The sequence below is a fragment of the Cetorhinus maximus genome, chromosome 26, assembly GCF_964194155.1.
Source record: "Cetorhinus maximus chromosome 26, sCetMax3.hap1.1, whole genome shotgun sequence".
NCBI lineage: Eukaryota > Metazoa > Chordata > Chondrichthyes > Lamniformes > Cetorhinidae > Cetorhinus > Cetorhinus maximus.
In genome coordinates this window covers 3,238,970-3,256,301 of record NC_135904.1, presented here as the reverse complement: position 1 = coordinate 3,256,301, position 17,332 = coordinate 3,238,970, and the positions used below count along the sequence as shown (strand labels likewise).

At 42.8% G+C, this 17,332-nt stretch overlaps 1 protein-coding gene across 1 annotated transcript in view; it reads right to left on the bottom strand.

Annotated features, from left to right (window-relative positions):
• The window catches only part of mrps11 (mitochondrial ribosomal protein S11), a 32,842-nt gene that overhangs the window by 9,558 nt on the left and 5,952 nt on the right, over nt 1-17,332 (bottom strand). The window contains exons 3-5 of the mRNA XM_078529976.1: nt 16,002-16,100; nt 11,655-11,784; nt 3,355-3,420 (exon numbers count right to left, since the gene is read on the bottom strand). Coding sequence (XP_078386102.1) covers nt 3,355-3,420; nt 11,655-11,784; nt 16,002-16,100 — 295 coding nt within the window. The remainder of the gene's footprint in view (nt 1-3,354; nt 3,421-11,654; nt 11,785-16,001; nt 16,101-17,332) is intronic.

Sequence of the window (17,332 nt, the reverse complement as noted above, 5' to 3'; positions counted from 1 at the left end):
TTGAGTGGACATACCAGGATGAAAGTGTTTGTGGAATTTACACCTTGTATCATCTGTAGACTTACCCAAAACTCTAGCCCAGACTTCATGTCTCCAAGATCGAAACTTAGCAAACAGAGCTGTGCAGAAACCAGTTCATCAGAAGTATGTGAATAACCAATACATCTTCCCATTATATAGCAATGGCTTTAGACTTCCAAATTATTCTGGCAGACAATAAAAGTATTGATCTGGGTGGGAGGGTGTCTTCAGATAACAAATCGCATTATCCCAAGAACCAAGGAGAAACCAAGTCAGTCTGTGAACAACAACTGCAGAGACAGCAGAAGATAAGGCAGCAACATCTTAGCCTTTTTAAAACCTGGAGACTGCAATATCTTAAAGCCTCCCAGCATGTTCCTTTTCAAAACAAAAACAGAAACAGAAATACCTGGAAAAACGCAGCAGGTCTGGCAGCATCGGCGGAGAAGAGCACAGTTGACGTTTCGAGTCCTCATGACCCTTCTGCTGAGTTTTTCCAGGTATTTGTTTCTGTTTCTGTTTTGGATTTCCAGCATCTGCAGTTTTTTGTTTTTATCTCTATGTTCCTTTTCAAGTCCACCAATACAGAAACTTGACCTCTTGGCAAGAAAACTACAAAAAACTCTGAGGCCTGCTGAAAATCCACCTCTTCGAGGGAATCGTGCAATAATCCTGATAAATGACTCCAGCTATTTAACTCCACCTAGACTACCCTTTAGGAGTGAAACACCTTCCCCACCTTATGCTTCTTTCCTAAGATAAGCCAAAAACTATGAATTGTTCCTTTGTTTGTAATTGGTAAAAGTGCACTATTCTCTGTAACTGTATTTTCCTTCAGAGTGTGTATGTGAGTCCGTGACATAGCGTTAGACTTTCGGAGTGAATCCGTGAATAAATTAACCCTTTTTATTTAAACCCACAAAAGCTTGATGATTGTTCCAGTTGACCCCACACTTCATGGCTGAGAAACACACACATCTTCCTTTTCAAAAAAAACACTGATTACACACAGTAAGGGGAGGGAATTGAGGCTTCAGTTCACTTTCATCCCTGTGCGTAACAATAGTTATATCTACAAAGAACCCCTGAGTGAGGGAATGAAAACCTAGTTTATGGCTGCTCTCTAGTGCTTCTGGGTTTAGGGCGGGGAAAATCAGACAGGGTTCTGTTATCCAGTGGCTATTCAACTACAGAAGACATCAAAGCCAAGCCTGCTGCTGTTCCCACCAGTGATCAGCAAATGCACGTATGAACCTCAGTTAAAAACTGCAACGGGCTTGACTGTAATCTTGTTTGTGGTGAATACTTTTAAGAATGCAGAATGACCACTCAGGCAAGGTACTGGAGGACTTAATCTAGCATGAAATAAGTGCTTTCAGGAAAGGACAGGAGAAAAACAGGGGGTTGCGGTGAGATTTTAAATCATATACCAGCAGATTTTCAGTGCAATGCACAACTCATTATGTTCAGTACTAAGACCAGTTCCTACACTATATTAGTCCAAGATAAGTTTTGTTTCAAAGTCCTAGGGGCTCGCTTTTTTTCCAAGGTAGACCAAGCTTCTAAATAAAAACAGAAAATGCTGGAAAAGCTCAGCAGGTCTGACAGCATCTGTGGAGAGAGAAACAGAGTTAATGTTTCGAGTTTGTATGACCCTTCCTCAGAGCTAAAAAGAGGTAGAAATGTGATGAAATTTATACTGTTTTAAGAGGGTGGAGCAGGTGAAGCTGGAAAGAAGGCCAGTGATAGGTGGGGGCTAAAGAGAGATTGACAAAGAAGTCATGGACAAAAACACAAAGGGAGTGTTAATGGTAGAGGTAAGGGCTAAAGGAAGTGCTGTTAGTGGCATTAAGGTAAGAAAGCAGAATGTGATAATAGCAGAACAAGCGTAAGCGCTGTGAAAGAACAACATGGAACAAAAAACAGATGGGCCTTTTGGGGGTGGGGCAGGGGGAGGAGGTATTGGTTGGGGAAAAAGGATGGAAAAGGGGTAAAAAGGGGATAAAACAATGAATAAAAATGAAAATAAATGGACAAAAAATAATTATTAAAAAAAGGGGGATCAAAAAGGAGTGAAAATAAAGGAGAGAGTTCATGGGCTGAAGTTATTGAACTCAATGTTAAGTCTGGAAGGCTGTAAAGTGCCTAATCGGAAGATGAGGTGCTGTTCCTCCAGTTTGTGTTGGGCTTCACAGGAACATTGCAGCAGGCCAAAGACAGACATGTGGGCATGACAGCAGGGTGGTGTGTTGAAATGGCAAGTGACAGCAAGGTCTGGGTCATGCTTGTGGACAGACCGAAGGTGTTCCGCAAAGTGGTCACCCAGTCTGCGTTTGGTCTCTCCAATGTAGAGGGGACCACATTGGGAGCAGCGAATGCATCCAGTGAAGTCCAATGCAAACTGGAGGAACAGCACTTCATCTTCCGATTAGGTACTTTATAGCCTTCCGGATTTAACATTGAGTTCAACAACATCAGACCATGAACTCTCTCCTCTATCTTCACCCCCTTTTGATCCCCCACTATTTTTTATAATTATTTTTATCCACTTATTTTCATTTTATTCATTGTTTTATCCTCTTTTTACCCCTTTCCATCCTTTTCCCTCAACTACTTCCCCCTCCCCACCACCCCATCCCCAAAAAGACCATCTGTTACTTGTTCCATGTTGTTCTTTCAACAGAGTGCTTATGCTTGTTCTGTTATTAACACATTCTGCTTTCTTACCTTTATGCCACTATCAGCAACTCCTTTAGCCCTTACCAATACCATTAACACTCCCTTTGTCTTTTCATCCATGACTTCTTTGTCAATCTTTCCTTAGCCCCCACCTATTGCTGGCCTTCTTTCTAACTTCACCTGCTCTACCCCCTTAAATAAATTTAATCACATTTCTACCTTTCGCTCTGAAGAAGGGTCATACATACGGGCTCGAAATGTTAACTCTGTTTCTCTCTCCACAGGTGCTGTCAGACCTGCTGAGGTTTTCCAGCATTTTCTGTTTTTATTTCAGATTTCTAGCATCCGCAGTATTTTGCTTTCAAGCTTCTAAATATCTTGGTTGTTGCCCAGCTGGGAACAGTCTTGCGGAATTACTGTTGTATATTATTATTGTCTATTGGTGCAGACTGCAATAAGCATTTCAGAACAAAATATTATTCAAATATGTAGCAACAGCTTGCAGAACAAATACATGCGTAGATCTCAGGGATGTTAGTGAAACACGTTCCTTCACACTGGAGCTGTTGCACGAGACACGCTGGAGTGATAGCAATGAAGAGGTGCAAAGGGAACAGCAGGATCCCTTTCAGCAGTCTGAATTCTGTAACTCACCAGCCTGCCAGGTCCCAAACCCTTCACCACCACACGCACAAAGGATATTCCCTGATCAGTCGCTTTCTGCCAACAAATCAAAAAAAAGCAAGATTTTATTTAGGATTTTTCTAGAAGTAATGTTAGTGCGCCAAAAAGTGTTATTTCTCTCCTGCTCGCTGCTCTCCCGCATAATTGGGGCAGCCTTATTCAACTCTGCTCTGATACAATCACTTTGTATTGTGTTAACAGCAGCTTGTGAAATGATCTTCCCTCTGATTTTCTCTCCAACACTAACTGATCTGTTACTCTATGCTTAGCTCAGTCTGCTTAGCACAAGGCCTCATCAGGTGGTCCCATGGCACTGTTAGAGCAAGGAAATTTTCACAGTATCCACTTGGTTGGTTGTAAGTGGACTGACCTCACTGTGGTTTCTGGCATTAGGCTGATTACAAAATTAAGGGAAAGCTTTGGGTGTTATCGATACCTTGGATAGGGAGATCACCATTCGGATGGAAGCTAGGTGCTAACATGCCAGGATTTAAAAGGCCTGCAGCAATGTAAAGGGGGCAGCACACTCAAAAATTGTTCAGCCAGGAGGTTTAAAATTTTCATTCTCAAAGAGTGTCTGAGAGATATGCAGCAAGGCACAACTCTCATGTGATTCACAGGTGAAGCAGTAGAACTACTTTAGCTTGGGCCGGTGTACTCTCGGCCTCGAGTTTAGCAGTTAACAAATGAGCAAGTTCCAAAAGACATTCAATATTTATTTATTTATTTAGCATGTGCAGAGTCACAGAGCCATGCAATAGCCTTGTCAACGGCTAGGTAGAGTTCTTTATGTCCGTCTTCAAGTTTAGTCAAAGGACACTCCTTGACAATGTGAGTTATTGTTTGGACTGCACCACAACTGCAGCCTGGATGGTCTTATCGACCCCACTGGTGCTGGGTGGCTGCACAGAGGCCTTGGAAGTCCAGAAAAGGTTTAAAAGGGCTCACTGTTGCCACGGGAGATCAAAGTCAGAAGGACGAGCAATGGGGTCTACAATGAGAGTGGTTTCTGGTGGATATTTTCTCCTGTTAATCCTCTTCCCATTGGTCCTCAGCTGTTACTCCTCAGCATGTTGGGTATAATCGTGTATGGGGTAGCGTGAGGGAAGGTGTACTGCTGGTGGGTTGACGAGGTCCTTGAATAAGGAGGGCAGGCTTGGGTTGGAGTAGACCTTCTCTAGCAGCTTGCATGTTGCAATTACCCTCCTAATGCGCGGGTGTGATGTGGACAACGTTGCTTAGGACTGGGAGCCAGGGCAGGTGAGTTAGTCCAAGAGTACCAGCGATAATGTTCATTGTTGAGTTGAGGTGCACATCGATAGGTTTGGTATGGGCAGATTGGATGCAGGACTCAAAAAGGTTAATCTAATCTGTTTCATTTCAGTGATGTGTGCCAGTAGCAAAACACTTGCTTTGGCTGTGTTTTTTTATTAAGGTTCATTGCTGTCATGACCAGTTTACTTTGAACATTCTCCCTTTTACTGAATCTGATTACAGGTTAGCAAACCAAGAAGTTGAACTTGCATGGTGAAGAAATTTGCACATCATTAAATGACCCAAGAAAGCATTACACAGGAAATGCTACAAGAAGTAAATGTGCACGCATTTAAAAAAATATATCGTAAATTAAGTTATCAGCGGATCATCCATAGGGCTTTTCACAACAAATCAGAGAATGTGTTGTTATTAAGTGACATGAAGATTATACCAAAGTATGGGTCCCTTAAGGAAAACCTATGGAGTTAATTCAAACATTTATTGCTGTTGAAGCTGGAGATCAGAAAGAACCCAAGCTTGGCTTGTAATTAAGAGCCTGCAGACATTGTGGCTCCAATATTGTGCATTCCAGAAGGTTTTTCCGCACATTGCAAACAGTCGTCTTTGTTTACACCTAAACCAGTTCATGAAAGGGCCAGGTCATGTGTGTTTTTTTGGAGAAGTCAAGGGAAATTGAGTGAAGTGAGTGGAATTTGTTTTGATTTTTTAATTGCCATCTGTGAAATAAATGATTTACATCTGGCTTTGTCAGTCCACCTTCAAAAGACAGGAAATGCACAAGGGCCTGGATGAAAGTCATGCAATCCAATTTTATTCAAGATGCGGCAGCAAGGGTTGAGGAGGGGTGAGGGAGGGTTGGTGTGGGTCCCACTGTTATACCCTTGAGTTACACCATAGTAAAATTAGATATCGAACAGTATTGGGCATGCTCCTGAACATTAGGGGCGCTGACTGCTTATAAGAGTGAATGCACTATTGTACTCACAATAGCATCTATCACAGAGCCAAAACTTTAACAACAGGTATAGAGAGATATGAATTAATATTTTACCAAGTACTGTTTACCGTACATGTTTTTTGTTCTGGTAACTCATATTTAGGGAGCTGATTAGCTCAGTTGGCTAGATGGCTAGCATGTGGTTCAGAATAACGCCAACACTGCAGGTTCAATTGCCATTCTGGCTGAGATAGACATGGGATCTGTCCCCTCACCCTGACATGAACTGCCAAGAAAACAGCTCAGTATGAAGCATCAGCAGACAATGAGAGAAGGGCTTGCCTTCAGGGAGAGCATTCATGGAATGGAATGGAATAATTCATGTTTATATGGTAATAGCACACCCTGCTGGAGCTATTCGTTAATGTGCAATATTAAGCCCAGTGAATGTGTGTGTGTGTAAAGCTCATAAATAGTGACATTTCCCTAGGATTCCCAGACTAACTCTGAAACATTACCATGGACTCTCTTATCCAAATTCCACAAGACAATGACTAATAACCAAGCAAGAAAAAGTTCCAAATATTACTGTACAGAAACAGAGATAACTTGCTTGTAAGTAAACATACTTTGAAAATCTATGTTTTACACCAACAGTCAGTCAGAAATTGCAATGAGTTTCATTTTTTGGCCGAGCTAAAGCATTAGTGAAACAGATTACAGTGCTAAAAGGCAGACACTGCTGTGTAGATTTTATAAATTGAATAGTCATGACAAATAAAATAGAAATAGCAACATATACATAACTAAAATGTTAGATGTTTGCAGTAATTTTTGTAACAAAAATAAAATGAGTGAGTCTTGCTGGAAAATGTTACTGAGGCTTAACAAAGAACAAACGTTTTAATGCAAATAGACACCATTTGCAGGAACAGCACATAATTAAATAGCCGAGTACAGGGAAGCAAGATAAGGTCTTTCAGCTGATCCAGCTCACTGCCCTCCGGACCCTGTTTCAAGGCACGCCCAGAGCACATTTACAAAACGCCAGCAAATAAAGCCCCTGACTTCATCGAAAAATATTCACCATGTTCCTACCAGAAAAACAGATCAGATTGCAGAAAGACTGGAAGCAATTCTAATTGGATTTAAAACTAATTATATATAATTGTGGGCTCTTCTATATTTCCATCTGATCGATGACATGCCTGAGAGGGCCTGTAATGAGATCTTGAAGAATCATATGTTTTTATTTTAAGATATTAAGTCACCATCGTGACAGATAACCAGCTATTCAAGGTAATCCCAGTCTTACTGCAGTATTTACAGATCATTAAGATGACCTGTCCAATATCATTTCATTTGAAACAAAAACAAAAACAGAATTACCTGGAAAAACTCAGCAGGTCTGGCAGCATCGGTGGAGAAGAAAAGAGTTGACGTTTCGAGTCCAATGACCCTTGAAGGGTCATTGGACTCGAAACGTCAACTCTTTTCTTCTCCACTGATGCTGCCAGACCTGCTGAGTTTTTCCAGGTAATTCTGTTTTTGTTTTTGTTTTGGATTTCCAGCATCCGCAGTAGTTTTTTGTTTGTATCATTTCAATTGAGTTTAATTCTTTGCCATCTGGCAACTTTTACTGTGGCTTCCCTGGTTCTTTGCAATCAAGGTTCAGTTTAAGATTTTCCTGCTTGGTTGCTGCTACAAAGTTACTCAACAGCAAGCAGAACGCCTGTCATTTGGTGGGGTTAGTTCAGCTGAATAATTGTTCATAACGAACTCACAGATTTGGTCCAGTGCAGTGAGCTAGCCCACTATGGGATGCACAATCTGGCCATTAACTCAAATTTAAAGGGATGTGAACACTTAAAACTAAGTTATTGCCTCTGAGGGAAAATATTGTTTCAGTCTTAACATGTAGAATTTTAAATACTGGCTGAACTGGGGTTCTGAGGAGACAGAAACAAGATAAAAGTAAAAGAAAACTCAACGTGGAGAGACAAAACTGAGTCTGTGGGCCTGTAAGAGAGTGGTATGCCACCTGATTTGGTGTCTGGTAGCTGGCAAAGTGAGGGTGCTGACAAAGTTGGTGTGCATCTGTATTGGGTGGGTGCAAGGAGGATTGCCTTTTTTGGCACTTCAGGGCATCCTCCCCAGAGGACAGTAGGGCACCATTCCTGGCAGCCAGTGTTAATCATGCTCACTGCTATGCACACTATCTGCAGGACCAAGGAACACATGCAAAAGATGAGGGCACACTTAAGAAATCTAGCAGGGTAACAACATCACAGGCCCATGTACGGCTAAATGGCCCAGGCTGCATGCTAGCAAGAGCTATCTGTCAATCTGTTGCACATTTACAGCTCGCTCAAGCCAAGTCCTTACACAAATTTATAGGTTCTTTATTCATCTCACGCATATGGGATTAGGACTACTGCTTATGTGCAGGATAAACATCAACACTGACTGAATAGGCCAGGTGACCCGTTTCCATGTTGCAATTTCCATGTAATCCATGAACCACACATTCAAGATGCAAGATATAATTTTGTACTCATTGCTGATACAAGGTTGACCTGTAAATTATGCACAAGGCTATCACAGTGCATATGCTCCCTGAACTGCAAGCATCTCGGTGCTAGTTTTTTACTTATATAACAGGGTGGCACAATCCAGGACAAAAGCCTCCATGGAATGCAGGTTACAAAGGCACATCTGCTCTACAAAGGTACAAGTAATTGTGACATCATTTACAGTCCGGCCTCCATGGTTAACCGTGGCTTGGGGCAGATCACATCAGATACAGGCAGACCTGCCATTGTATATTCCTGTGGAATGCCTCCTCATCCTCCAACTCAACTAAGGGCAAGGGAAATACCCATCCTTTAAGCTGAAGGATCTTCCTGAAAGATCGCCTCCTCTTCACCATGGACATCCAATCCCTCTACGCCTCCAACCCCCACCGGGATGGTCTGAGGGCTCTCCGCTTCTTCCTCGAACAGAGGCCCGAATAATCCCCATCCACCACCACCACTCTCCTCCGTCTGGCTGAACTTGTTCTCTCACTGAATAATTTCTCCTTAAACGCGTCTCACTTCCTGCAAATAAAAGGTGTGGCTATGGGTACCCGCATGGGCCCCAGTTATGCCTGTCTCTTTATGGGGTATGTGGAACATTCCTTGTTCCAGTCCTACTCAGGCCCCCTCCCACAAATCTTTCTCCAGTACATCGATGACTGCTTCGGTGCTGCTTCATGCTCCCGTCTGGACCTGGAAAAATGTATGAATTTTGCTTCCAATTTCCACCCCTCCATCATTTTCACGTGGTCCATCACTGACACTTCTCTTCCCTTCCTTGACCTCTCGGTCTCAATTTCTGGTGATAGACTGTCCACCAATATTCATTACAAGCCTACTGACTCCCACAGCTACCTCGACTACAGCTTCTCACACCCCGCTTCCTGTAAGGATTCCATCCCATTCTCTCAGTTCCTTCGCCTCCGTCACATCTGTTCTGATGATGCCACTTTCCAAAACAGTTCTTCTGACATGCCTTCCTTCTTCCTTAACCGAGGTTTTCCACCCACAGTGGTTGACAGGGCCCTCAACCGTGTCCGGCCCATCTTCCGTGCATCCTCCCTCACACCTTCCTCTCCCTCCCAGGACCATGATAGGGTCCCCCTTGTACTCACTTATCACCCCACCAGCCTCCGCATTCAAAGGATCGTCCTCCGCCATTTCCGCCAACACCAGCATGATGCCACCATCAAACACATCTTCCCTTCACCCCCCTGTCGGCATTCCGTAGGGACCGTTCCCTCCGGCACATCCTGGTCCACTCCTCCATCACCCATACACCTCAACCCCCTCCCACGGCAACTTCCCATGCAACCACAGAAGGTGCAACACCTGCCCCTTTATTTCCCCCCTCCTCGCCGTCCAAGAGCCAAAACACTCCTTTCAAGTGAAGCAGCACTTCACTTGCACTTCCCTCAATTTAGTCTACTGCATTCGCTGCTCCCAATGCGGTCTCCTCTACATTGGAGAGACCAAACGCAGACTGGGTGACCGCTTTGCGGAACGCCTTCAGTCTGTCCACAAGCATGACCCAGACCTCCCTGTCGCTTGCCACTTCAACACTCCACCCCGCTCTCATGCCCACATGTCTGTCCTTGGCCTGCTGCAATGTTCCAGTGAAGCTCAACGCAAACTGGAGGAACAGCACCTCATCTTCTGACTAGGCATTTTACAGCGTTCCGGACTTAACAATGAGTTCAACAACTTCAGAGCATGAACTCTCTCTCCTCCATCCCCACCCCCTTTCCAAACCTCCTTTTTTCTTATAATTTATATATCCCACCTATTTCTATTACTTTTTTAAAATTTATTTCCAAAAATAGAGGTTTTATCTCTACCTTTAAGCCCATTTCGATCCCTTCCCCCTACCCCACCCCCACTAGGGTTATCCGTCACTTGCTCATCCTGCTTTCTACCCTTAATGTCACCATTAGCACATTCCTTAGCTAATATCACCACCGTCAACACCCCTTTGTCCTTTTGTCTATGACATCTTTGGCAATCTCTTCTTTACCTCCACCTATCACTGGCCCCCTATCCAGTTCCACCTGTCCCACCCCCCTCAAACAGCTCATATTTCACCTCATTTCTATTTTTCTTTAGTTCTGATGAAGAGTCATACAGACTCGAAACGTTAACTCTGTCTTCCTCTCCACAGATGTTGTCAGACCTGCTGAGCTTTTCCAGCTATTTTTCTTTTAATTTCAGATTTCCAGCATCCGCAGTATTTTGCTTTTATCTTTAAGCTGAAGGTGTTGAAATAGAGTCCAACTTGCTGCAATAGTCGGAGGTGAAAAAAATGAAAATATCTAAAGAATGATGCAAAACAATACAACTACCTAAGGGCAAAGATACCCAAAACAGACCTAGATATGCTGCACCCTCCAAAACTGATCCAACAGAACTCCTCCAAAAGAACGTCATTAATGTCCACATAATGCAGTTTGAAAAGCACCTATTTTTAATATTTTCAAGGAATGAATGTTGCTCCTCTAGGGCAATCCAGACTAAATGAAGGCCTGGGAGCTCCTGCTGTCATTTACATATTTTTCAAACCTGTAATAAGTTAGTGCCACCAGCATCATAGCCTGAGTGCAGAAACCGAATGGGAGAAATCTGTGTTGATAGATAGAAAGGGTAGCCGGGAGAGAGAGAGAGAGGGACAGAGAGAGAGAGAGAAAGCTAGAGCGAGAGACAGAGAGAAGATACAGTTGGCAGATACCATCAATTATCGCTGAGACCCAACTTGCATCAATCAGGAAACTGTATGGAGACTCTTTACAGCTACACTGAATGGGGATAGATGTGGAAGAGTACTTGTTTCTCGTCAGGGAAAGGGCAATTGTTAACGATTAATTTATGGGCTGAACAAGGCAAGGCTGTTAGCACTGAGGAATGGGATCAGTATCAACATCAAATGCTCCCTGGTGAGGCAGAGAGTGGGTTGGATGCAGAGTAAAGCTCCTTCTACACTGCTCAATCAAGCACTCCCAAGGCACATCAACTCCATCTTTCCCATGGTAATGATGTTCCAATGCCAAAATCACAGAGCAATCTTTATTACACCAGTGTGACATTTCCATTTTCCATACCAGCCATCTTTGTGGCTTCTCTAAAATCACCAGTTGAATGTCAAATTGGAGGCAGTTTAGTCCAGTGGGACTATGTCTACTATTAACTAAATTGTGACTGTCCAAACTCATTTCATGTAGAACCTACACAGTCAGCAGGGAGAGAAAACTATCACATCAGTTGGGTTTGGTTGGATTCTTCAGCTGAAAGGCAACTATTTTAAAACCACTGTGCAATCAAGCTCCTAAAAGCAGTTTAATGAATCGTGAAAATGGGGATTAGTGGAGCTAAAACAAGGCAATGCAAGTGTTTTTGCAAGGTTACCCATGTGTGGTGATGAAAAACAGAGCCAATTCATGAACAGGTTTAAACTTAGCATTTAGACTGGAAAAGGAAAACTGCTTTACCGCTGCTGCTGAAATGCCGGCAGTCTGAGCTGCAATTGGGGTCCCCTTCTTGGCATTCTTAAACCCTTCGGTACCACATGAAGTTCTCACCATGCTCTTTCCCTCCTGGGTAGTAACATGAATGTGTGTGCTTAGGAAAAAAAATAGCCTGTAAGTGTCAGAAAAAAGCTGGTGGGGGAAGAAATCACTGGAAATGTATTAATCATCTTTCAGTTAATACACATTTCTTTTAATTAGTATTCATTGAGGTCAAGAATGTTAGTGTTGATATAATTCCATTTGGAACAATACAAAGTTAAATACAGTAAGGTTACATGCAAACTAAAGATTGCTCCACTGCCCAGGCCACAGTAGAGTTCCATATTCCATACTGTGCCAGGTACAGTGCCTCAAATCTGGCCATCGGAATACTGGACATTTTTAGAATGTGGCATACATCGATCTTAATTGAGTAAAATAAAAAAAAACTTATCTAGACAATTCAGCTAGGTGCTGCATTGGTGTGGTGTGGCGTCGGATGAGTTATCCACTTTGGCACTTATGCACCAGTCTATTCCCACGCTCCAAGCGACCCTTGACCTCACCTGACCCGACATGGCCCGAACCACTTATGGCCTGAACTGCCCAACCCAAAATCTGGTAAGATCCAAAATCCAGCACAGCCTAGGCCCTGAGGATGCCGGTTTTAAGACACTGTACCTGTACTACATGCTGGCATTTTTCACAAACCTTACACTAGGACTTCTCTGGGCAAGATTGCTAATTACAGCCAAATTAGGGCCAGTTTGGTGCTGTTGGTACATTACCCATGGGGAATGGATTGAGATGATCTCAATGTCATTTCAGCCAATAGAAGAGACCTCCAAACTGAGTCTGGGCAGTATTTAAACTTAGAAGTCAAAGACCAGAATCCAATTCATTCCTCCACACAGTCCTCCCCGCAGAAGAATATGCCAATTATTTTTCAAACCTACAACAAAAATCTGCATTTGTACAGTGCACTGAGCAGTAAAACAAAACACAACCCAAGACAGTTCAAAATGGCGTAATCAAAAAATGGATGTTACCGCAAGGAAGGATATATTAGGCGGGACGATCAAAAGCTCAGTCAAAGAGATGAATTTTGAGGAGGGTCTTAAAAGGGGTCAGAGATCTGGAAAGGCAACAGGTTTAGGGAGAGAATTCCAGAACTTGGGTCTATTGTTGAAATGAAAGACACATTGCCAAAGTTTTATGCCTTGCACTCATCAGGGCAAATGCAAGGATGCAAAATTTCAAATGCTCACAGCAATTCATACTACAGGAAAAAAGGGTGCTGATTGGTTGGAAAGCTGACTCTGATTGGCCGAGGCATTGCACTGAGAAATCAATGAGGAACTTTCGGCTCCCTGAGCTCCCGGGTCATTCAAAAAAGGCACATGGCTTGAACATATTCCTTATGTTTGCAAAGAACAGTTCCTGACGTATTAATGTATGTTGCTTCTTGGGTTTATGTGGCTGAAGACACAGCTGCTAGTGATGGGATTGAGAGGAGTCGGGATGCACTAGAATCAGAACAGTAGAGATTTTGGGAGGGAATTGTAGGGTTGGAGGAAGTTACAGAGATAGGCAGGGATGAGGCTATGAAAGAATTTAAACATCAGCATGGGAATTTTGAATTTGAGGTGTTGGGCCATTTGGAGCCACTGGTGATTAGTAAGGACAGAAGTGAAAGGTGGGGTGAGGGGATGGTGTCAGATCAGATATGAGAAACTAGGTTTTGGATGAGGTGAAGGTTATGAAGGGCCAGCCAGAAGAGCATTGGAGTAATTGGATCTGGCGATGACCAGCATGGCTGCAGGTTTCAATGGCAGTTAATATTATGAAGGTGGAAGTAGGAGTATTTAAAAGAAGACAATATAGATTTAGAAGCTCAGCTGGGGTCAAATAGGTTGTCTGAGAACAATGTGGTTTGGTCTGAGACAGCAGTTGGGGAGTGATTTCAACTGGTGGAAAAGGTACAAAGTTTGGGGTGAGGACCTAAGATGATGACTGCAGTCTTCCTAATGTTTACCTAGAAAAGATTGTAGCTTATCCAAGACTGGATAATGCAGAGGCAGTGGAAGGTTGAGGGAGGTGGTGGTAAAAAAAAAATTTCAGTGTTGTCAGCATACACGTGTACACTGATCCCACGTCTGTGGATGACAGCGCCAAGCATGTGGATGAGGAAAAGGTGGGGCCAAGCACAAATTCTTTGGGACTCCAGAGGTAATGGTGCAGGAGTGGGAAGAGAAAACTTTACCAGAAACCTTCTGGCTACAATTAGAAAGGTAAGCAAAGTCAAGCTGGACAACGGAGTGGAGGCTTTTGAGGATGGTGTGGCCAACCATACCCAAGGTTGTGGAGTGGTCAAGGAAAATGGAAAAGTATAATGAACTATGATCAGTCACAGAAAATGTAATTTGTGACTTTGGCTCTCAGCGTTTTGGTGCTATGGCAGAGGTAGGAATTTGATTGGAGTGATTCAAACGGAGTTATGGAAAAGATTAGCACAAATTCAGGAGGTGACAGCACATTCAAGAGGTTTGGAGAACAAAAAAAAAGTGGTTGGAGACTGGATGGCAATCTGCCATAGGACATAAAGTTCAAGGATGGTTTTGTGAGCTGAAATGGTTTTAAATGGGGGGGTGGGGGAGGAAACAGTGCCCAAGGAGAAGAAATCATTCACAGTCAGAGAGAATGAAGGGCACAAGAGAAAGCTGGGTAGCCAGCAGTTTAAAGGGAATGGGGTCAAAGGTACAAATGGGTCACATAGTGAAGCAAAATCAGAGGAGGGATAAGGAGACAGAAAAAGACTTGTTTTCATTATGCTGTTGAAGAATAAACATTGGCCAGAACACTGAGGATAACTCCCTTGGTGGTCTTTGAAATAGTGCCACGGGATTTATATGTTCACCTGAGAGAGTAGACGGGATCTCAGTTTAACATCTCATCTGAGAGACGGCATCACTGGCAGTGCAGTGCTCCCTCAGTACAGCACTGGGGTGTCAACCTTGATTTTTGTGTGGAGGTCTTGGAGTGGGACGTGAAGCACAGCCTTCTGACTCAGAGATGAGGGTGCTACCCACTGAGCCACAGGAGAGAGACTAGATAGAGATGTGGGTCCATGGTGAGGGCAGATGGTACTCTGGAAGGAGATTTGGCTAACTGGGCAAGGGGAAAAGGGAAGCAGAAAAATAACATTAATTTTTAACCTCAAGATCATAAAATGATAATTGCCAAACCTAAACATAGTGTTGTTTTGGTTAGGAAGAAGTTATCGGTGTTTTCAGAAAATTACCTTACAATATTCTGAATGTATTGATTTTTTTCAAAAAAAAACCCAAAAGTTAATAAGTTTTTCAAGACCTCAGGTATTGCTGTTGCCTTATATATTTTTTATAGATCGAATTCCGAAATGTAATGCTTTCTGCATCAATCACTTCGAATGAATTATTGATTTAATTCAAATGTTCACTCTAGTGAGAAACACTGTTGAACCTGAAGCATCTACACCGACTTTAAGGTTGCAGCAAAGCCTTCTGGTTTTTTACAGCCTTATCCTCTCCCTCTATCAAACATCTCTCCTAAAGGAGAGATGGACTGGTTCCTGGGCAAGTGGCTATTTTTATTTTACACGGACAATGAGTATCCTAAAGCCGTTTGACCACATGGTCAATCAAGACCAAGCCCAATTTTGTCCTCAATAAACATCCACATCTTACCTTAAGGAAAAGTTGAGCAGGTAGTGCCTATAGCCATTGGAGTTTAGAAGAATGAGAGGTGATCTTATTGAAACATTAAAGATTCTGAGGACTTGACAGGTGGATGCTGGGAGGGTGTTTCCCCTTGTGGGAGAGTCTAAAACTAGGGGACATAGTTTAAAAAGTGGGGGTTCTCCATCCCTTCCCATCTGAGATAAAGAGAAATTTTTTCTCTCATAGGTCATTAAACTGTGGAATTCTCTTCCCCTGAGAGGAGTGGAGGCTGGGTCGCTGAATATACTCAAACCTGATTTAGATTGATTTCTGATCAACGAGGGAGTCAAGGGTTTTTGGGGACAGACAAGAAAGTGGAGTTGAGCCCACAATCAGATCAGCTATGATCTTATCGAAGGGTAGAGCAGGCTCAAGGGGCCGAAGGCTTACTCCTGTTCCTAATTCTTGTGTTCTCGTATTTTCCGACAGGAATCAATGATCACCAGTCAGCTAACTTTCTCCTGTTTCTTAACTTGAAAAAGTGATTCCAATTATAATGCCCTAACCACTACTCGGCTCAGATTAGTAAATCCAGTATTTGTCACTAAACATCACTGCATAAGATACTTACTTATTATATGTTGCCGTTATATGTACTATGTGTAGATCTTCATACTTTTTGCTTCCCCAGCGCAAATGGCTCTCCTGTCCTGGCATTGGAGGTAGGATACTATGAGCAACACACAAAAAACAATAATTCAACAGTATAAATAATAATAAAGCCTGTATTTAATCTCCTGTTTGGAAATATCATCATTTTTATCAATATCCAATAGTCTACTGAAATGCAAGGTTGAGCCCTCTAATTGGGTATACTGCCCTCCTTACAAAGGCAGATCAATCATAGATCAGCATCTTTCCTTGTCCTTCATGGTAAACCCAGTCGGCCTGAGAAACTGCAGCATTCAGTGCTATCTGTGACCATGACCCAGCTCTGCCTGTTTAACTGCAGTTAATTGAACCTTCTGATCTTTACGATAGCTGATGTTAAGTGAAGGATTTGTAAGCATGAAGTGAGTTAAAGTTTTACGACAGTCACCGTAAAGCCAGGAGGAAAAGTTGAGAGTGAGTCACACAGTACCAATTTTAGCTAAATTCTTTGAAGTCCCACCTGCCCATAATGATTCTGCTCTATGCTGACAAGGCAACAGTAAATTCCTTACTCTGTCCTTCCCAAATATCCTCACCTTAAGGAATTGACTCTTGCTGGTGTATGGTTTCACAGGTAGCCCTCTGGTTCCGCAGGTAGCTGGTCATTCTCCATACTAGTAGCTTGGCTAAGTGACAGCACAGTCACTCAAATGGTAAGTAAATGGAGCCAAGATACAGATCAAACATGGCCTAATTGAATGGCTGAGTATGCTCAAAGGCCTGAATGGCTTACTCCAATTCCTAGCACACTCGCCTCTGAATCAGAATCCCACTGCCGAACTTAACCACATAATGTATGTTGCTCTTATGGAGGAGTTGCATTATCAGTACAGTCTTTTGGATGAAACTTTAAATCAGGTTGACCTACCTGTTCAGGCAAATATTAAAGATCGCATGGCATATATCGACAGATAGGCAGGGAGTTCTCTCCATGCCGTGCGAACATTTCTCCCCCCGCAAGTGCCACCAAAACTGGTCATTATCCTATTGTTTTTGGAAGACCTTGCTGTGTATAAATTGGTTGCTGTGATTGCCCACAAAACAACGACGATAGTTCAAAAGTAACGTATTAGCTATAAAGCAATTTGGGATACTCTGAGTACAAAATATAAATACCAGTTCTTTCTTCTTTAGAAATTAAATATCAGCAAGCCATTTGAACAAGGGAGAAATCAGAGTTGAGTCCAATCCTGTTCTCACTCAAACAAGCGTCAATACAGAGTGAACCCTTAATAGGAGCCCTGGCTAATT